This window comes from Pristiophorus japonicus, chromosome 3, assembly GCF_044704955.1.
Source record: "Pristiophorus japonicus isolate sPriJap1 chromosome 3, sPriJap1.hap1, whole genome shotgun sequence".
In the NCBI taxonomy this organism is placed as follows: Eukaryota; Metazoa; Chordata; class Chondrichthyes; family Pristiophoridae; genus Pristiophorus; species Pristiophorus japonicus.
In genome coordinates this window covers 7,456,524-7,478,407 of record NC_091979.1, presented here as the reverse complement: position 1 = coordinate 7,478,407, position 21,884 = coordinate 7,456,524, and the positions used below count along the sequence as shown (strand labels likewise).

At 47.4% G+C, this 21,884-nt stretch overlaps 1 protein-coding gene across 1 annotated transcript in view; it reads right to left on the bottom strand.

Moving 5' to 3' along the window:
• LOC139256735 (E3 ubiquitin-protein ligase MARCHF4-like) overlaps positions 1–21,331 on the bottom strand; it is a 63,109-nt gene extending 41,778 nt beyond the window's left edge. The window contains exons 1-2 of the mRNA XM_070874286.1: positions 20,939–21,331; positions 8,925–9,080 (exon numbers count right to left, since the gene is read on the bottom strand). Of these exons, the coding sequence (XP_070730387.1) occupies positions 8,925–9,080; positions 20,939–21,331 (549 nt within the window). The remainder of the gene's footprint in view (positions 1–8,924; positions 9,081–20,938) is intronic.
• Between the last annotated feature and the right edge of the window lie 553 nt (positions 21,332–21,884).

Sequence of the window (21,884 nt, the reverse complement as noted above, 5' to 3'; positions counted from 1 at the left end):
AAGCTGGGTAGTAGGAGAAAAGAGTCAAGGGGGCAGGATGTAGAGTTGATGGATGAGATCAGAAAGGGCATGGGGATAGATGGTGCAGGGCGAGGGTAAGAGGGAGGTGTGGGTTCAGGGGCAAGAAGAGTAAAAGCCACAGGAGCAGCTGAATAGATGGTCTGTATCTTGGTCATGAAGAAATCCATGAGCTGATCCCATTTGTCGGAGGGAGGGTTCAGGGTACAGTGGGGAGGGGATTAAGCAACAGGTTAGTATAGAGAAAAGAAACTGTGTTATGTTTGCTCTCCAGGATGATGCCCGAATAATGAGTGATTTTGGTAGAGGGGAGTTTGATACGGTTGAGCCAGGTATGGTGATTGATGTTGAGCCAGGTATGGGATACGTTGGTTATACGGCACAGAAACAGGCCATTCTGCCCAACCAGTCCATGCCAGTGTTTATGCTCCACTCGAGCCTTCTCCAGTCTTTTCTCAGCTCACCCTATCACCATATCTTTCTATTCCCTTCTCCCTCATGTGTTTATCCAGCTTCCCCTTAAATGCATCGATACTATTTGCTTCAAGCACACCCTGTTGTAGTGGGGTCCACATTCTCACCACTCTCTGGGTAACTTGGAAAGAGTGACTTGGATAGGTTAGGTGAGTGGGCAAATGCATGGCAGATGATGTATAATGTGGATAAATGTGAGGTTATCCACTTTGGTGGTAAAAACAGAGAGACAGACTATTATCTGAATGGTGACAGATTAGGAAAAGGGGAGGTGCAACGAGACCTGGGTATCAGGGTACATCAGTCATTGAAGGTTGGCATGCAGGTACAGCAGGCGGTTAAGAAAGCAAATGGCATGTTGGCCTTCATAGCGAGGGGATTTGAGTACAGGAGCAGGGAGGTGTTACTACAGTTGTACAAGGCCTTAGTGAGGCCACACCTGGAGATTGTGTACAGTTTTGGTCTCCTAACTTGAGTAAGAACATTCTTGCTATTGAGGGAGTGCAGCAAAGGTTCACCAGACTGATTCCCGGGATGGCGGGACTGACAAATCAAGAAAGACTAGATCAACTGAGCTTGTATTCACTGGAGTTCAGAAGAATGAGAGGGGATCGCATAGAAACGTTTAAAATTCTGACGGGTTTAGACAGGTTAGATGCAGGAAGAATGTTCCCAATGTTGGGGAAGTCCAGAACCAGGGGTCACAGTCTAAGGATAAGGGGTAAGCCATTTAGGACCGAGATGAGGAGAAACTTCTTCACCCAGAGAGTGGTGAACCTGTGGAATTCTCTACCACAGAAAGTTGTTGAGGCCAATTCACTAAATATATTCAAAAAGGAGTTAGATGTAGTCTTTACTACTAGGGGGATCAAGGGGTATGGCGAGAAAGCAGGAATGGGGTACTGAAGTTGCATGTTCAGCCATGAACTCATTGAATGGCGGTGCAGGCTCGAAGGGCCGAATGGCCTACTCCTGCACTCATTTTCTATGTTTCTATGTTTCTATGAATGCATGAATTGCAACAGTTATACATTCCTTTCTGGCACAAAAACACAAAAAGAAAAGTGGCCCAACCATGGCTAACAAAAGAAAGTAAGGATAGTATTAGATCCAAAGAGGAGTTATACAAAGTTGTCAGAAAAAGTAGCAAGCGTGAGGATTGGGAGCAGTTTAGAATTCAGCAAAAAAGGACCAAGAGATTGATTAAGAGGGGAAAAATAGAGTATGAGAGGAAAACTGCAAGGAACATAAAAAACGACTGCAAAATTTTCTACAAGTATGTAAAAATAAAAAATTAGTGAAAACAAATGTAGGTCCTTTACAGTCAGAAATGGGAGAATTTATAACGGGGGACAAGGAAATGGCAGAACAATTAAATAAATACTTTGGTTCTGTCTTCATGGAAGAGGACACAAATAACGTCCCAGAATTGTTAGGGAACCAAGGGTCTAGTGAGCAAGAGGAATTAAAGGAAATAATTATTAATAAGAAAATAGAGCTGGGACTGAGGGCCGATAAGTCCCCGGGGCCTGATAATCTGCATCCCAGAGGACTAAAAGAGGTAGCCATGGAAATAGTGGATGCATTCATCTTCCAAAATTCTATAGATTATGGAACAGTTCCTGCAGGTTGGAGGGTGGTGAATGTAACCCCACTATTTAAAAAAGGAGGGAGAGAGAAAACAGGGAACTATTTAGCCTAACATCAGTGGTAGGGAAAATGCTAGAGTCTATTATAAAGGATGTGATAACGGCACACTTGGATAACATCAACACGATTAAACAAAGTCAACATGAAAGGAAAATCGTGTTTGAAAAACGTACTGGAGTTTTTTGAAGATGTAATTGATGGAATAGATGAGGGAGAACCAGTGGATGTCGTGTATTTGGATTTTCAGAAGGCCTTTGATAAAGTCCCACATAAGAGGTTAGTGTGCAAAATTAAAGCACATAGGATTGGGGGTAATATACTGGCATGGATTGAAAATTGGTTAATTGACAGGAAACAGAGAGTAGGAATAAACGGGTCTTTTTCGGGGTGGCAGGCAGTGACTAATGGGGTACACATATATATACGTACACACATACACATATTATATATATATACACACAGACACACATATTATATATATATATATATATATATATACACACACACACACACTATATATATATATATACATAAAAAATAATTTGGATGAAGGAACCAAATGTAATATTTCCAAGTTTGCTGACGACACAACACGAGGTGGGATTGTGAGTTGTGAGGAGGATGTAAAGACGCTACAAGGCGATTTAGATAGGTTGAGTGAGTGGGCAAACACATGGCAGATGCAGTATAATGTGGATAAATGTGAAGTTATCCACTTTGGTAGGAAAAATTAATTGTTCCCTCCCTTTAGACCTACCTCTATCCAGAGTGACTGGAGGACACCTCCCCCAATAACCAGCTACCTTCTCTGGGTAAAGTGGCAAAGGCCGTGTTCATAAGCGAGCAGACATTCTGGAGGGAACAATTGGCTGAATACCTATTAGTTATTAAATACCATGGTGCTGGCTGGCGTTAGAGTGTCACCGATTCGTGTTGAAGGACTGAGTATTGCTCAAGACCGCATTCACTTTAAAGGCGTTTTCTAACATCAGGTTGTGATTTAGCCAGTGACCAGCTCAAGATCTGGACAGTGCGGTGCTGACTTTCTGATGTGCTGAAGAATTTGTTCCTCAAAATTCCTTCTGGTCTCCGGCTGGATATGTTTGTGACCGATTGGTAGCTGAGCCAATATCATAGAAACATAGAAAATCGGTGCAAGAGTAGGCCTTTCGGCCCTTTCGAGCCTGCACCACCATTCAATAAGATCATGGCTGATCATTCACCTCAGTACCCCTTTCCTGCTTTCTCTCCATACCCCTTGATCCCTTTAGCCGTAAGGGCCACATCTAACTCCCTCTTGAATATATCCAATGATCCTTACCAATGAAGGCTAATCTTCAGCAGAAGGTGTGTACCCACCCAGTGGTTCGGTTGATAAATGTATTTTGGATGAGACATTATAGTGAGCTTTGTGTGCCTGATCTGCCGGTCCAGGATGCCCCAGTGTCTTATGCAAAAGTCCTCCCTCAATCAACATTGATACAAGCAGATTAACTGGTAGTTCACTGAATTACTACTTGTGGGATCTTTCTGTGCACACAATGGTTGTCACATTTGTCTACAATATGGTACTGACTGCTTCATTGCAGGTGAAGAACTCTGGCATATTCTGATAGACATGAGAAGGCCTTTTATAAATTCATGTCTGTATTGCCTTTAGTCTTGACCTGAAGTATAAGAACTGGGATGGGTCCATGCACAGTTGACCTTGGTGGAGGAGGCAGCCAGGATTCCCGTTCCTGAACACTGTCCGGTGACCCCCCTGTCACAAATTGCAGGTGTGTGAACATCAGGGAACAAGACCCTCCCCAATAAATGGAAAGGCCGCTATCGCATATTCTAGGCTCACTGATGGAGAATGACCCCTTGGTCCAGGCTCACTGATAGAAACATAGATATTAAAAGCGCAGAAAAGAGGCCATTTGGCCCATCGTGTCCGCGCCGGCCGACAAAGAGCCGCACGGCCCTCGGTCAGCAGCCCTGAAGGTTGCATATAAACCAATGAACAATGAACAATGGCGGAAAGGTAAAGAGCATCCGGTCCAACCAGTCCGCCTCACACAACTGCGACACCCCTTATACTGAAACATTCTACACTCCACCCCAACCGGAGCCATGTGATCTCCTGGGAGAGGCAAAAACCAGATAAAAACCCAGGCCAATTTTGGGAGAAAAACATCTGGGAAAATTCCTCTCCGGCCCATCCAGGCGATCGAAACTAGTCCAGGAGATCACCCTGGTCGTATTCGATTCCCTGCAGTACTTACCATTATATCTGCGCCGGCCAACAAGAGGTTATCCAGTCTAATTCCAATTACCAGCTCCAGGCAGTGAGTTCCAGATCCCTACAACCCTCTGCGTAATGAAGCCCCCCCTCAAAACCTTCCACCAACCACCTTAAAACTATGCCTCCTCGTAATATACCCCTCCACCAATGGAAATAGGCCCTTACTCTCCACTATGTCCAGGCCCCTCAATATTTTGTACACCTCAATAAGGTCACCTCTCAACCTCCTCTATTCCACTGAGAACAAACCCAGCCTATCCAATCTGTCCTCATAACTAAGGTTCTCCATTCCAGGCAGCATCCTAGTAAATCTCCTCTGCACCCTCTCTAGTGCAATCACTTCCTTCCTATAATACAGCGACCAGAACTGCACGCAGTACTCCCTCTGTGGCCTAACCAAAGTATTATACAATTTAAGCATAACCTCCCTGCTCTTATATTCTCATCATCATAGGCAGTCCCTCGAATCGAGGATGACTTACTTCCACGTCAAAAAGTTCACGGTATTTCAATGAAGGACCTAAATTTCCAGGTCCGAACTAAATCTTGAAAGGTGGAAGATGCCTGTGTGTGGATTTTTTTAACGTGGGGTGGCCGTTGCACACCAGCCACCACACGGGGCTTGACAGAGATAGGTCTTGGTCCAGTAGCAAGGATATTCTATGCCTCGGCCAATAAAGGCAAGCACTCCATATGTCTTCTTTACCACCTTATCCAACTGGCCTGCTACTTTCAGGGATCTGTGGAAAAACACTCCAAGGTCCCTTTGTTCCTCTACACTATTAAGTGGTCTACCACTTAATGTTTATACCCTTTCCTTATTAGCCCTCCAAAAGTGCATCACCTCACTTTTCTCTGAATTAAATTCCATTTGCCACTGCTCTGTCCACCTGACCAGTAGATTGATATCTTCCTGCAGCCCATGACTTTTCTCTTCATTATCAACCACACAGCCAATTTTAGTGTCATCGGCAGGCATTTTAATCATACTCCCTATACTCAAATCTAAATCGATATAGATATATACCACAAAAATCAAGGGACCCAGTACTGAGCCCTGCGGAACCCCACTGGAAACATCCTTCCAGTCACAAAAACACCCATCAACCATTACCCTTTGCTTCCTGCCCCTGAGCCAATTTTGGATCCAACTTGCCACTTTGCCCTGGATCCCATGGGCTTTAACCTTCATGACCAGTCTACCATGTGGGACCTTAACAAAAGCTTTGCTAAAGTCCATATACACTACATCATACCATTACCCTCATCGACCCTCTTGGTTACCTCCTCAAAAAATTCAATCAGGTTAGCCAAACACAATCTTCCCTAAACAAATCCGTGCTGACTGTTCCTAATTAATCCTTGCTTTTACAAATGCAGACTTATCCTGTCTTTCAGGATTTTTTCCAGTAATTTTTCCACCGCTGAGATTAGGCTGACGGGCCTGTAATTACTCGGACTATCTCTTTCTCCCTTCTTAAACAAGGGTACTACATTAGCAGTCCTCCAATCCTCCGGCACCATGCCCAGATCCAAAGAGGACTGGAAAATGATGGTCAAGGCCTCTGCTATTTCCTCTTTTACTTCGTTCAACAGCCAGCGATGCTTTTCATCCGGACCTGGGGACTTATCTACTTTCAAAGCTGCTAAACCCCTTAAACTTCCTCTCTCACTATATTTATTTCATCCAGAATATCACACTCCTCCTCGATAGCAGTATCTGCATTGCCCCTTTCCTTTGTAAAAACAGATGCAAAGTATACGTTAAGAACCTTACCAACATCTTCTACGTCCACACAAAGATTACCCTCATGGTCTCTACTAGGCCCTACCCTTTCTTTAGTTACCCTCTTACTCTTAATATATTTATAGAACATCTTAGGGTTTTCCTTAATTTTACTAGCCAAGAATTTCTCGTGCTCTCTCTTAGCATTCCTAATATCCTTTTTAATTTTGCCTCTTAACTTTCTATATTTCTCTAAAGATTCTATACTCTTTAGCTGTTGGTATATGACATAAGCGTCCCTTTTTTCTCGATGGTGAATGACCCCTTGGTCGAGATTCACTGATGGGGAATGAGCTCTTGGTCTAGACTCATTGATGGGCAATGATCATCTGGTCTAGGCTCACTGATGGGCAATGACCCCCTTGAGGGAGGCTCACTGATGGGCAATGACCCCTTGGGGGAGGCTCACTGATGGGCAATGACCCCTTGGGGGAGGCTCACTGATGGGCAATGACCCCTTGGTCTAGACTCACTGATGGGCAATGACCCCCTTGAGGGAGGCTCACTGATGGGCAATGACCCCTTGGTCTAGGCTCACTGATGGGCAATGACCCCTTGGGGGAGGCTCACTGATGGGCAATGACCCCTTGGTCTAGACTCACTGATGGACAATGACCCCCTTGAGGGAGGCTCACTGATGGGCAATGACCCCTTGGGGGAGGCTCACTGATGGGCAATGATCCCTTGGGGGAGGCTCACTGATGGGCAATGACCCCTTGGGGGAGGCTCACTGATGGGCAATGACCCCTTGGTCTAGGCTCACTGATGGGCAATGACCCCTTGGTCTAGGCTCACTGATGGGCAATGACCACTTGATCTAGACTCACTGATGGGCAATGACCCCTTGGTCTAGGCTCACTGATGGGCAATGATCCCTTGGTCTAGGCTCACTGATGGGCAATGATCCCTTGGTCTAGGCTCACTGATGGGAAATGACCCCTTGGTCTAGGCTCACTGATGGGCAATGACCCCTTGCTCTAGACTCACTGATGGGCAATGACCCCTTACTCTAGACTCACTGATGGGCAATGACCCCTTGGTCTAGGCTCACTGCTGGGCAATGACCCATTGGTCTAGACTCACTGATGGGCAATGACCCCTTGGTCTAGACTCACTGATGGGCAATGATCCCTTGGTCTAGACTCACTGATGGGCAATGACCCCTTGGGGGAGGCTCACTGATGGGCAATGACCCCTTGGGGGAGACTCACTGATGGGCAATGACCCCTTGGGGGAGGCTCACTGATGGGCAATGACCCCTTGGGGGAGGCTCACTGATGGGCAATGACCCCTTGGGGGAGACTCACTGATGGGCAATGACCCATTGGTCTAGACTCACTGATGGGCAATGACCCCTTGGGGGAGACTCACTGATGGGCAATGACCCCTTGGTCTAGGCTCATTGATGGGCAATGACCCCTTGGGGGAGACTCACTGATGGGCAATGACCCCTTGGTCTAGGCTCATTGATGGGCAATGACCCCTTGGGGGAGACTCACTGATGGGCAATGACCCTTTGGTCTAGGCTCACTGATGGGCAATGACCCCTTGGTCTAGGCTCACTGCTGGGCAATGACCCCTTGGTCTAGACTCACTGATGGGCAATGACCCCTTGCTCTAGACTCACTGATGGGCAATGACCCCTTGCTCTAGACTCACTGATGGGCAATGACCCCTTGGGGGAGGCTCACTGATGGGCAATGACCCCTTGGGGGAGGCTCACTGATGGGCAATGACCCCTTGGTCTAGGCTCACTGATGGGCAATGACCCCTTGGGGGAGGCTCACTGATGGGCAATGACCCCTTGGTCTAGGCTCACTGATGGACAATGACCCCTTGGGGGAGGCTCACTGATGGGCAATGACCCCTTGGGGGAGGCTCACTGATGGGCAATGACCCCTTGGGGGAGACTCACTGATGGGCAATGACCCCTTGGTCTAGGCTCACTGATGGGAAATGACCCCTTGGGGGAGACTCACTGATGGGCAATGACCCCTTGGTCTAGGCTCACTGATGGGCAATGACCCCTTGGTCTAGGCTCACTGCTGGGCAATGACCCCTTGGTCTAGACTCACTGATGGGCAATGACCCCTTGGGGGAGGCTCACTGATGGGCAATGACCCCTTGGTCTAGACTCACTGATGGGAAATGACCCCTTGGGGGAGGCTCACTGATGGGCAATGACCCCTTGGGGGAGGCTCACTGATGGGCAATGACCCCTTGGGGGAGGCTCACTGATGGGCAATGACCCCTTGGTCTAGACTCACTGATGGGCAATGACCCCTTGGTCTAGACTCACTGATGGGCAATGACCCCTTGCTCTAGACTCACTGATGGGCAATGACCCCTTGCTCTAGACTCACTGATGGGCAATGACCCCTTGGTCTAGACTCACTGATGGGCAATGACCCCTTGGGGGAGGCTCACTGATGGGCAATGACCCCTTGGTCTAGGCTCACTGATGGGCAATGACCCCTTGGTCTAGGCTCACTGATGGGCAATGACCCCTTGGGGGAGGCTCACTGATGGGCAATGACCCCTTGGGGGAGGCTCACTGATGGGCAATGACTCCTTGGTCTAGGCTCACTGATGGGCAATGACCCCTTGGGTGAGGCACTAGGGAGTGACTGATCCTTGTCTGAGTCAGTGCCTTGAGGAGGAAAGGAGAGACGTGGAGTAAAACAACAGTAGAAAAAGCAGAGGTAGTACCTGGAGGGGGTTCTTTGCACTGATGGCGATGACATGGTACTTGTAGTAACACAGCTCACAACTCCAGGATCCCCGCTCACTGATCCACTTGATCAGGCATGGCTGGTGTGTACAGCGAACTGATCCGGCACAGCGACAAGGGCTCAACAAATCTCCCTAAACAGCAGCAAGAGGCACAATGGAGGTGTGACAACAGCATCGGACATACAATACACAGACACTGTAATAGACAGACAGATCACTGACAGATTGCTTTAATTCATTCTCTGGATGTGGACATCACTGGCACATCCAGCATTTATTGCCCGTCCCTAGTTGCCCTTTGAGAAGGTGGTGGTGAGCCGCTGCCTTGAACCGCTGCAGTCCGTGTGGTGAAGGTGCTCCCACAGGGCTGTTAGGGAGGGAATGCCAGGATTTTGACCCAGCGACGATGAAGGAACGGCCGATATATTTCCCAGTCAGGTGTGTGAGTTGGAAGGGTACTTGGAGGTGATGGTCTTCCCATGCACCTGCTGCCCTTGTCCTTCGAGGTGAAGGTCGTGGGTTTGGGAGGTGCTGCCGAAGAAGCCTTGGCGAGTTGCTGCAGTGCATCTTGTAGATGGTGCACACTGCAGCCACGGTGCGCCGGTGGTGGAGGGAGTGAGTGTTGAAGGTGGTGGGTAGCGTGCCGATCAAGCGGACTGCTTTGTCTTAGATGGTGTCGAGCTTGCGTATTGTTGTAATGCCATTGAATGTCATAAGTGTCGCTTGATAGCACTCTTGACCACATCTCCCATCACTTTGCTGATAATTGAGAGTAGACTGATGGGGTGGTAAACAGCTGGATTGGATTTACACAGAAAATAATTCTGGCACCACCCAAGGCAATGTGCCGGATATTTTCATTCATTTTTCTATTATTGTTTGCAGGTGAGATTTAACTTCAGCTCATACTTGCGAGTAATTTATGCAGAGTTACTAGAACCATTTTCAAGTTGCATGCAATATGATAATTTTGGTTTTCTGCTGTGATAATACATTGCTCTAACTGTGACCTCAAAGTATTGTTCTCATCACCAAACCTCACTCTGTACATCAAAGCAACATAGGAACAGGAGGAGGCCATTCAGCCCCTCGAGTCTGTTCCGCCAATAAATGAGATTGTGGCTGATCTGGGACCTAACTCCATGGGGCTCGACTTTCCCTAAAGGCCCTCAACGCCCGATTGCCCGCTGAGCAGCACCGCTAACGTTTGGCGAAAAAAGCTGGCGAGAATTTCCATTTTAAAAAGTAAAAGTAAGTCAAACTAATCGCCCGGCGAGACAATGGGAGTTGCACACTCATTGTTGACGGTCTCTCGGCGGGTAAATGCAAAGTTAGCAACGTGGCCGGTCGTTACCGGAATGGACGGTAAGTAGTAAAATTTTGTCCCAGGCTGCAGTTGGGCCTAGGGAGGGGGGAAAACTGAAAAAAAATGTCATTAAAAAAATATAAATAAAAACGTGCAAAGCATTCCCAAGACAGTTTTAACCCTAATCGTCGTGTTAAAATTAAAAAAAAATAATTAAAGAACCTTTAACTGACCTTTCCTTTGCAGGGTCCCCCCTTACCGCCCTGTTTTAGCAGCTTTTACCGGGCGGGTCTCTCGGCAATCTTGACGCCGGCGGTTGAGGCCAAACCTGGTTGTTCTCGATGTTGCACGTGGGCGGTTTGGTCCCAGCCGCCGACTTCAGATGTGGACGATACCAAGGAAAAATCTTACATGGAAACTGTCACCGGGCGGCAAACCAGCTGTACCGCCGAGAAAGTTGCCCACAATGAAGCCATTAGTCTGGCCCCATATACCCGCTGTTGGCCCATTTCCCTTAACAGAAACCTATCAATCACAGATTTGAAATTAACAACTGGCCTAGTATCAACTGCAGTTTGCAGAAGAGAGTTTCAAACTTGTACCACCCTTTGCAGGTAGAAGTCTTCCCTAAATTGAATCTTCTATGTATTGCCTTTGGTACTTCACATTTCCTATTTAGTTACATCAGGCACGGCACTGCCAAAAGTGGGGGTTCATAAATGAACAAAGGATTCCGATGGGAATGCGATACTTTAGTTTCAAACCTCGAGATCATGAACTCCCTTGCTCGCACTCTCTGATGTTTTATCGTCTTAAATAATTTATGTGAGATAATATATTCAGTGTATGTTTAAGGGCAGGGGGGAATAGGACTAATTGGATATCTGGTTCGGCCCCAACTGGAGTATTGTGTCTAATTCTGGGCACTGCACTTTAGGAAGGATGTGAAGGCCTTAGAGAGGGTGCAGAAAACATTTACGAGAATGATTCCAGAGATGAGGGACTTCAATTGTGTGGGGAGTCTGGAGAAGCTGGGGTTGTTCTCCTAAGAGCAGAAAATATTGACAGAAGATTTGATAGAGGTGTTCAAGATCATGAGGGGTCTGGACAGAGTCTGGATAGAGAGAAACTGTTCCCATTGGCGGAAGGGTCGAGAACCAGAGGACACAGATTTAAGATGATTGGTGAAGATCCAAAGGCAACAGCAGGACCTGGGGGTTCTTGTGCATGAAACACAAAAGGATAGTATGCAGGTACAGCAAGTGATCAGGAAGGCCAATGGAATCTTGGCCTTTACTGCAAAGGGGATGGAGTATAAAAGCAGTGAAGTCTTGCTACGGTTATACAGGGTATTGGTGAGGCCACACCTGGAATATTGCGTGCGGTTTTGTTTCCATATTTACAAAAGTATATACTTGCTTTGGAGGCAGTTCCGAGAAGGTTCATTAGGTTGATTCTGGAGATGAGGGGGTTGACTTATAAGGAAAGGTTGAGGAGGTTGGGCACGCATTGGAATTCAGAAGAATGAGACGCGATCTTATCGAAACGTACAAGATTGTGAGGGGGCTTGACAAGGTGGATGCAGAGAGGATGTTTCCACTGATAGGGGAGACTAGAACTAGGGGCCATAATCTTAGAATAAGGGGCCGCCCATTTAAAACATACATGAGGAGGAATTTCTTCTCCCAGGGTTGTAACTCTGTGGAATTCGATGCCTCAGAGAGCTGTGGAAGCCGGGACATTGAATAAATTTAAGACAGATAGACAGCTTCTTAACTGATAAGGGATTAAGGGGTTATGGGGAGCGGGCAGGGAAGGGGACCCGAGTCCATGATCGGATCAGCCATGATCGTATTAAATTGTGGAGCAGGCTCGAGGGGCCGCATGGCCTACTCCTGCTCCTATTTCTTATGTTCTTATGAAAGAGGAGGTAGTGGAGATACTGGATGGGATAAAAATTGATGAAGAGGAGGTACTAGAGAGGCTAGCTGTACTTAAAGTAGATAAGTCACCAGGACCGGATGGGATGCATCCTAGGATGCTGAGGGAAGTAAAGGTGCAAATTACAGAGGTACTGACCAAGAGATTGGTGTGGAAAATCAAAGCAAATAGTATTCGGGGTAATGTACTGACGTGGATAGAGAACTGGTTGGCAGACAGGAAGCAGAGAGTCGGGATAAACGGGTCCTTTTCAGAATGGCAGGCAGTGACTAGTGGGGTGCCTCAGGGCTCAGTGCTGGGACCCCAGCTATTTACAATATACATCAATGATTTGGATGAAGGAATTGAGTGTAATATCTCCAAGTTTGCAGATGACACTAAGCTGGGTGGCGGTGTGAGCTGCGAGGAGGATGCTAAGAGGCTGCAGGGTGACTTGGACAGGTTAGGTGAATGGGCAAATGTATGGCAGATGCAGTATAATGTGAATAAATGTGAGGTTATCCACTGTGATGGCAAAAACACGAAGGCAAAATATTATCTGAATGGCGGCAGATTAGGAAAAGAGGATGTGCAACGAGACCTGGGTGTCATGGTACATCAGTCGTTGAAATTTAGCATGCAGGTACAGCAGGCGGTGAAGAAGGCAAATGGCATGTTGGCCTTCATAGCTAGGGGATTTGAGTACAGGAGCAGGGAGGTCTTACTGCAGTTGTACAGGGCCTTGGTGAGGCCTCACCTGGAATATTGTGTTCAGTTTTGGTCTCCTAATCTGAGAAAGGACATTCTTGCTATTGAGGGAGTGCAGCGAAGGTTCACCAGACTGATTCCCGGGATGGCAGGACTGACATATGAAGAGAGACTGGATCGACTGGGCCTGTATTCACTGGAGTTTAGAAGAATGAGAGGGGATCTTATAGAAACATATAAAATACTGACTGGACTGGACAGGTTAAATGCAGGAAGAATGTTCCCGATGTTGGAGAAGTCCAGAACCAGGGGACACAATCTAAGGATAAGGGGTAAGTCATTTAGGACCGAGATGAGGAGAAACTTCTTCACTCAGAAAGTTGGTAACCTGTGGAATTCTCTGCCGCAGAGAGTTGTTGATGCCAGTTCGTTGGATATATTCAAGAGGGAGTTAGATATGGCCCTTACAGCTAAAGGGATCAAGGGGTATAGAAACATAGAAAAACATAGAAAATAGGTGCAGGAGCAGGCCATTCAGCCCTTCTAGCCTGCACCGCCATTCAATGAGTTCATGACTGAACATGAAACTTCAGTACCCCCTTCCTGCTTTCTCGCCATAACCCTTGATCCCCCGAGTAGTAAGGACTTCATCTAACTCCCTTTTGAATATATTTAGTGAATTGGCCTCAACTACTTTCTGTGGTAGAGAATTCCACAGGTTCACCACTCTCTGGGTGAAGAAGTTTCTCCTCAACTCGGTCCTAAATGGCTTACCCCTTATCCTTAGACTGTGACCTCTGGTTCTGGACTTCCCCAACATTGGGAACATTCTTCCTGCATCTAACCTGTCTAAACCCGTCAGAATTTTAAACGTTTCTATGAGGTCCCCTCTCATTCTTCTGAACTCCAGTGAATACAAGCCCAGTTGATCCAGTCTTTCTTGATAGGTCAGTCCCGCCATCCCGGGAATCAGTCTGGTGAATCTTCGCTGCACTCCCTCAATAGCAAGAATGTCCTTCCTCAAGTTAGGAGACCAAAACTGTACACAATACTCCAGGTGTGGCCTCACCAAGGCCCTGTACAACTGTAGCAACACCTCCCTGCCCCTGTATTCAAATCCCCTCGCTATGAAGGCCAACATGCCATTTGCTTTCTTAACCGCCTGCTGTACCTGCATGCTAACCTTCAATGACTGATGTACCATGACACCCAGGTCTCGTTGCACCTTCCCTTTTCCTAATCTGTCACCATTCAGATAATAGTCTGTCTCTCTGTTTTTACCACCAAAGTGGATAACCTCACATTTATCCACATTATACTTCATCTGCCATGCATTTGCCCACTCACCTAACCTATCCAAGTCACTCTGCAGCCTAATAGCATCCTCCTCGCAGCTCACACTGCCACCCAACTTAGTGTCATCCGCAAATTTGGAGATACTGCATTTAATCCCCTCGTCTAAATCATTAATGTACAATGTAAACAGCTGGGGCCCCAGCACAGAACCTTGCGCACCCCACTAGTCACTGCCTGCCATTCTGAAAAGTACCCGTTTACTCCTACTCTTTGCTTCCTGTCTGACAACCAGTTTTCAATCCACGTCAGCACACTACCCCCAATCCCATGTGCTTTAACTTTGCACATTAATCTCTTGTGTGGGACCTTGTCGAAAGCCTTCTGAAAGTCCAAATATACCACATCAACTGGTTCTCCTTTGTCCACTTTACTAGAAACATCCTCAAAAAATTCCAGAAGATTTGTCAAGCATGATTTCCCTTTCACAAATCCATGCTGACTTGGACCTATCATGTCACCATTTTCCAGATGCACTGCTATGACATCCTTAATAATTGATTCCATCATTTTACCCACTACTGAGGTCAGGCTGACCGGTCTATAATTCCCTGTTTTCTCTCTCCCTCCTTTTTTAAAAAGTGGGGTTACATTGGCTACCCTCCACTCCATAGGAACTGATCCAGACTCAATGGAATGTTGGAAAATGACTGTCAATGCATCCGCTATTTCCAAGGCCACCTCCTTAAGTACTCTGGGATGCAGTCCATCAGGCCCTGGGGATTTATCGGCCTTCAATCCCATCAATTTCCCCAACACAATTTCCCGACTAATAAAGATTTCCCTCAGTTCCCCCTCCTTACTAGACCCTCTGACCCCTTTTATATCCGGAAGGTTGTTTGTATCCTCCTTAGTGAATACCGAACCAAAGTACTTGTTCAATTGGTCTGCCATTTCTTTGTTCCCCGTTATGACTTCCCCTGATTCTGACTGCAGGAGACCTACGTTTGTCTTTACTAACCTTTTTCTCTTTACATACCTATAGAAACTTTTGCAATCCACCTTAATGTTCCCTGCAAGCTTCTTCTCGTACTCCATTTTCCCTGCCCTAATCAAACCCTTTGTCCTCCTCTGCTGAGTTCTAAATTTCTCCCAGTCCCCAGGTTCGCTGCTATTTCTGGCCAATTTGTATGCCACTTCCTTGGCTTTAATACTATCCCTGATTTCCCTAGATAGCCACGGTTGAGCCACCTTCCCTTTTTTATTTTTACGCCAGACAGGAATGTACAATTGTTGTAATTCATCCATGCGGTCTCTAAATGTCTGCCATTGCCCATCCACAGTCAACCCCTTAAGTATCATTCGCCAATCTATCCTAGCCAATTCACGCCTCATACCTTCAAAGTTACCCTTCTTTAGGTTCTGGACCATGGTCTCTGAATTTACTGTTTCATTCTCCATCCTAATGCAGAAATCCACCATATTATGGTCACTCTTCCCCAAGGTGCCTCGCACAATGAGATTGCTAATTAATCCTCTCTCATTACACAACACCCAGTCTAAGATGGCCTCCCCCCTAGTTGGTTCCTCGACATATTGGTCTAGAAAACCATCCCTTATGCACTCCAGGAAATCCTCCTCCACCGTATTGCTTCCAGTTTGGCTAGCCCAATCTATGTGCATATTAAAGTCACCCATTATAACTGCTACACCTTTATTGCATGCACCCCTAATTTCCTGTTTGATGCCCTCCCCAACATCCCTATTACTGTTTGGAGGTCTGTACACAACTCCTACTAACGTTTTTTGCCCTTTGGTGTTCTGCAGCTCTACCCATATAGATTCCACATCATCCAAGCTAATGTCTTTCCTAACTATTGCATTAATCTCCTCTTTAACCAGCAATGCTACCCCACCTCCTTTTCCTTTTATTCTATCCTTCCTGAATGTTGAATACCCCTGAATGTTGAGTTCCCAGCCCTGATCATCCTGGAGAGAAAGCAGGGAAGAGGTGCTGAGGTGATGATCAGCCATGATCTTATTGAATGGCAGTGCAGGCTCGAAGGGCTGAATGGCCTACTCCTGCACCTATTTTCTATGCTTCTATGTTTCTATGTTACAGGCCAGTCAACTTAATCTCAGTAGAAGGGAAGCTTTTAGAAACGGTAATCGGGGACAAAGTTAGCAGTCACTTGGACAAGTGTGGATTAATTAAGGAAAGCCAACACGGATTTGTTAAACGCAAATTGTGTTTAACTAAATGATAGAGTTTTTTGATGAGGTAACAGAGACAGTTGATGAGGGCAAAGTGGTTGACATGGTGTACATGGACTTCCAAAAGGAGTTTGATAAAGTGCCATATAATAGGCTTGCCAGCAAAGTTGAAGCCCATGAAATAAAAGGGATAGTGGCAGCTTAGATACGAAATTGGTGAAGTGGCAGGAAACAGAGAGTAGTGGTGAACGGCTGTTTATCGGACTGGAGGAAGGTATACAGTGGTGTTGAAATGGCCGGACACGTGGCAGATGAAATTTAATGCAGAAAAGTTCGAAGTGATACATTTTTATAGGAAGAATGAAGAGTGGTAATGTAATCCTAAATGGGGGTGCATGAACAGAGAATCCTGTGGTACATGTCCACAACCTGCAGGGCAGGTTGAGAAAGTGGTTAAAAAAGCTTACGGGATACCGGGCTTCATAAACAGAAGCATAGAGTATAAAAGCAAGGAAGTTATGATGAACCTTTATAAAACACTGGTTCGGCCCCAACTGGAGTATTATGTCTAATTCTGGGCTCCGCACTTTAGGAAGGATGTGAAGGACTTAGAGAGGGCGCAGAAAAGATTTACAAGAATGGTTCCGGGGATGAGGGACTTCAGTTACGTGGATAGACTGGAGAAGCTGGGGTTGTTCTCCTTGGAGCAGAGAAGATTGAGAGGAGATTTGATCGAGGTGTTCAGAATCACGAGGGGTCTGTACAGAGTAGATAGAGAGAGAAACTGTTCCCGTTGGCGGAACAGTCAAAAACCAGAGGACACAGATTTAAGGTGACTGGCAAAAGAAGCAAAGGTGACATAGAATCATAGAAATTTACAGCACAGAAGGAGGCCATTTCAGAGGCCATCATGTCCATGCCGGCCGACCAAGAGCTATCCAGCCTAATCCCACTTTCCAGCTCTCGGTCCGTAGCCCTGCAGGTTACGGCTCTTCAAGTGCACTTCCTAGTATTTTTTAAATGTGGTGAGGGTTTCTGCCTCTACCACCCTTTCAGGCAGTGAGTTCCAGACCTGCATCACCCTCTGAGCGAAGAAAGTTCCCCTCATATCTCCTCTAAACCTTCCCCCACTTACTTTAAATCTATGTCCCCTCGTTGTTGACCCCTCCACAAAGGGGAACAGGTCCTTCCTATCCACTCTATCCAGGCCCCTCATAATTTTATACACCTCAATCAGGTCTCCCCTCAGCCTCCTCAGTTCCAAAGAAAACAGACCCAGCATCTCCAATCTTTCCTTATTGCCAAAATTCTCCGGTCCAGGTAACGTTCTTGTAAATCTCCTCTGCACCCTTTCCAGTGCAATCACATCTTTCCTGTAATGTGGTGACCAGAACTGCACGCAGTACTCCAGCTGTGGCCTAACCAGTGTTTTATACAGTTCAAGCATAACCTCCTTGCTTTCGTATTCTATGCCTCGACTAATAAAGGCAAGTATTCCGTATATCTTCTTAACCACCTTATCTACCTGGCCTGCTACCTTCAGGGATCTGTGGACCTGCACTCCAAGGTCCGTAGAGGGTATTTATGATCTGGAATTCACTGCCTGAAAGGGTGGTGGAGGCAGATTCAATTGTGGCTTTCAAAAGGGAATTGGGCAACTAGCTGAAGGAAAAAAAAATTCAGGGCAAAGTACGGGGGAGCGGGACTAGCCGAAATGTTCTTGCAGAGAGCCGGCATGGGCACAACAGGCTGAATGACCTCTTTCTGTGCTGTAACCAGCCATGTTCTCTTCCTCCACAAGATGATCTTTTTGGTCCCGAATCAGTTGACTAATGATTGTTTAACAGACTTTTAACTTCCCTTTATGTTGCCTGCTAATCTATTCTTATTCATTCTCTTTGCCTCTCTAATTGACTTTGTCAGTTCTCCACTGCACTCTCTGTATTCAGCTTAGTTCTCCACTGAAATATGGATCTGATATTTATCATCAACCATAGTTATCATATTATCATATTTTAATCTCTGTATCTTTAATCATCCAGGAAGCTCTGGTTTTCGATATCCATTCCTTTCCCCTTTAAAGGAATGTGTCGACTCCGTACCCGAAGAGCCAGACCTTTCGAGGCTCCTCCATTGTTCCTTAACTGTAACCAAATAGACTCTGTTTTTCACCGCTCAATTAAATCATCCCTTTCTCGTGCTTTAACAGTATCTTTGACCAATACTGCCAGCCCCTCTTTTTTTCCTTCCCTATCATTCCTGAATACATTGTAGCCAGGAATATTATCCCCATTCCTTCCTTTTTTTGAGCCAGGACTCTGTTGTTGCCACTAGATCATAGTCTCACCCTGCCTCATCTTACTGCTCCTATACTCACGAGCATGTATCAATGGGAATAATCCAGAGATTACTACCTTTGATGTTCTGCTCTTCAACTTCCTTCGTAGCTCCTGAAACACTGTCTGGGGGATCTAAGCACTTTTCCTTCCCACATCATTGGTTCCAAATTGGACCTCAGTTTCTGACTGTTCACTTCCCCCATCAAAATGTTCTGCATAGGCAGAGTGATGTCCTTTCTCTTGGAGGTGTGAGTGTGTGTGGACACATCGGTGTGAGAGCATAAGAACAAAAGAAATAGGAGCAGGGATAGGCCATTTGGCCCCTCGAGCCTGCTCCGCCATTCAATACGATCATGGCTGATCTGATCATGGACTCAGCTCCACTTCCCTGCCCGCTCCCCATAACCTTGACTCCCTTATCGCTCGAAAATCTGCCTATCTCCACCTTAAATATATTCAATGACCCAGCCTCCACAGCTCTCTGGGCAGAGAATTATACAGAACCTTTGAGATTAGAAATTTCTCCTCATCTCAGTTCTAAATGGGCAACCCGTTGTTCTTAAACTACGTCCCCTAGTTCCAGATTCCCCCCACGAGGGGAAACATCCTCTCTGCATCTATCTTGTCGAGCCCCCTCGGTATCTTACATGTTTCAATAAGATCACCTCTCATTCTTCTAATTTCCAATGAGTACAGGCCCAACCTGCTTAACCTTTCTTCATAAGACAACCCCTTCATCTCAGGAATCAACCTGGTGAACCTTCTCTGAACTGCCTCCAATGCAAGTATATCCCTCCTTAAATATGGAGACCAAAACTGTACGCAGTACTCCAGGTGTGGCCTCACCAATGCCCTGTACAGTTGTAGCAGGACGTCTCTGCTTTTATACTCCATCCCCCTTGCAATAAAGGCCAACATTCCATTGGCCTTCCTGATCACTTGCTGTACCTGCATACTAACTTTTTGTGTTTCATGCACAAGGACCTCCAGGTCCCTCTGTACTGCAGCACTTTGTAATCTCTTTCCATTTAAATAATAATTTGCTTTTTTATTTTTCCTGCCAAAGTGGATAACCTCACATTTTCCCACATTATACTCCATCTGCCAAATTTTTGCCTGGCTATATCCCTTTGCAGATTCTTTGTGTCTTCCTCACGACTTGCTTTCCCACCTATCTTTGTATCATCAGCAAACTTGGCTAATTATACTCAGTCCCTTCTTCCAAATCATTAATATAGATTGTAAATGGTTGAGGACCCAGCACCGATCTCTGCAGCACCCCACTAGTCACTGTTTGCCAACCGGAATATGACCCATTTATCCCGACTCTCTGTTTTCGGTTAGTTAGCCAATCCTCTATCCATGCTAATATATTGTGCTCACTTCTGTTGGAAGTGAGCGTGTGTGTGTGTGCACACGTGTGTTGGAGGTGAGTGTGTGTGTGTGCACACGTGTGTTGGAGGTGAGTCTGTGTGTGTGTGCGCACACGTGTTGGAGGTGAGTGTGTGTGTGTATGTGCACACGTGAGTTGGAGGTGAGTCTGTGTGTGTGTGTGCACACGTATGTTGGAGGTGAGTGTGTGTGTGTGTGTGTGTGAACGTGTCTGTCGGAGGTGTGTGTGTGTGTCTGTGTGAACGTGTCTGTCGGAGGTGAGTGTGTGTGTGCACACGTGTCTGTCGGAGGTGAGTGTGTGTGTGTGTGCACACGTGTCTGTCGGAGGTGAGTGTGTGTGTGTGTGCACACGTGTCTGTCGGAGGTGAGTGTGTGTGTGTGTGTGTGTCTGTGTGAACGTGTCTGTCGGAGGTGAGTGTGTGTGTGTGTGTGTGTGTGCACACATGTGTTGGAGGTGAGTGAGTGTGTGTGTGTGTGTGTGTGTGAACGTGTCTGTCGGAGGTGTGAGTGGGCTGTCGGTTCACTTCTGGTGTCTCTCACCATCAATATCCATTGACATTTTAGGGACTTGCGCCTGTGGAGTGCAGCCCACGAACTGTCACTGTCTCCAGTGAGGGCTGAAAAGTCTTCTTGTGCAAGGCTTTGACCATTTTAAGTGTGTTCACAATTAAACAGTCCAGTGACACCCACATCATCAAAACTCATTGTCCTGCCAGTTACATGTGGCGCCAGGTAACCCTCACAAAAAGAGCTCAAAATGTATGTGCTTGGAAGTAGGGGAGGTGGGGGTCCGGGGTTTCAGAGGTTGGGACACTCACCTGCTCAGGGCCCTGGAAGCAGATCCGACACTGGGGAGATCTGCAGCCACTGGCGATGCTGCTGGTGAGCGACACCCGGTCCTCGCCTTTCCTCCGGTAATACTCCTCGGGCGATCGGCTCCCCGGGGACGGGGGCTGCTCGTAGCCGGTGTACTCGTGTTCCTGAGGGCACTCCTCCCCCGGCGCCGCGCCGCCGGCCCGCCACTTGCTCCCTTTGCCGAGCAGTGTGTTGTTGTTGGACGGGGCTCCGTGCTGGTGGATCGGCCGAGAGAGCTGGTCGTAATTCATCACCGGAGGCGGCGGAGCAGGAGGAGGAGGTCGCCGGAGCAGCAGAACCTTCAGGTCGCTGAACAACATGCGGCAGCGGCACTTGAGCCGGACCTGGCGCAACATCTGTGGCTTGTGATCCAACAATGTGCAGCTGAGCAACAGAAGAAGCCCCGGTCAGGGCTCCCTGGGGTAGACTGGACCGAACCCGGGGTCCCTGGGGTAGACTGGACCGAACCCGGGGTCCCTGGGGTAGATTGGACCCAGCCCGGGCTCCCTGGGTTAGACTGGACCCAGCCCGGGGTCTCTGGGGTAGACTGGACCCAGCCCAGGGTCTCTGGGGTAGACTGGACCCAGCCCGGGGTCCCTGGGGTAGACTGGACCGAACCCGGGGTCCCTGGGGTAGACTGGACCTAGCCCGGGGTCTCTGGGGTAGACTGGACCGAGCCCAGGCTCCCTGGGTTAGACTGGACCCAGCCCGGGGTCTCTGGGGTAGACTGGACCCAGCTCGGGGTCCCTGGGGTAGACTGGACCCAGCCCGCGGTCCCTGGGGTAGACTGGACCAAACCCGGGGTAGACTGGACCCAGTCCGGGGTCTCTGGGGTAGACTGGATTCAGCACAGGGTCCCTGGGGTAGACTGGACCCAGCCCGCGGTTCCTGGGGTAGACTGGACCGAAC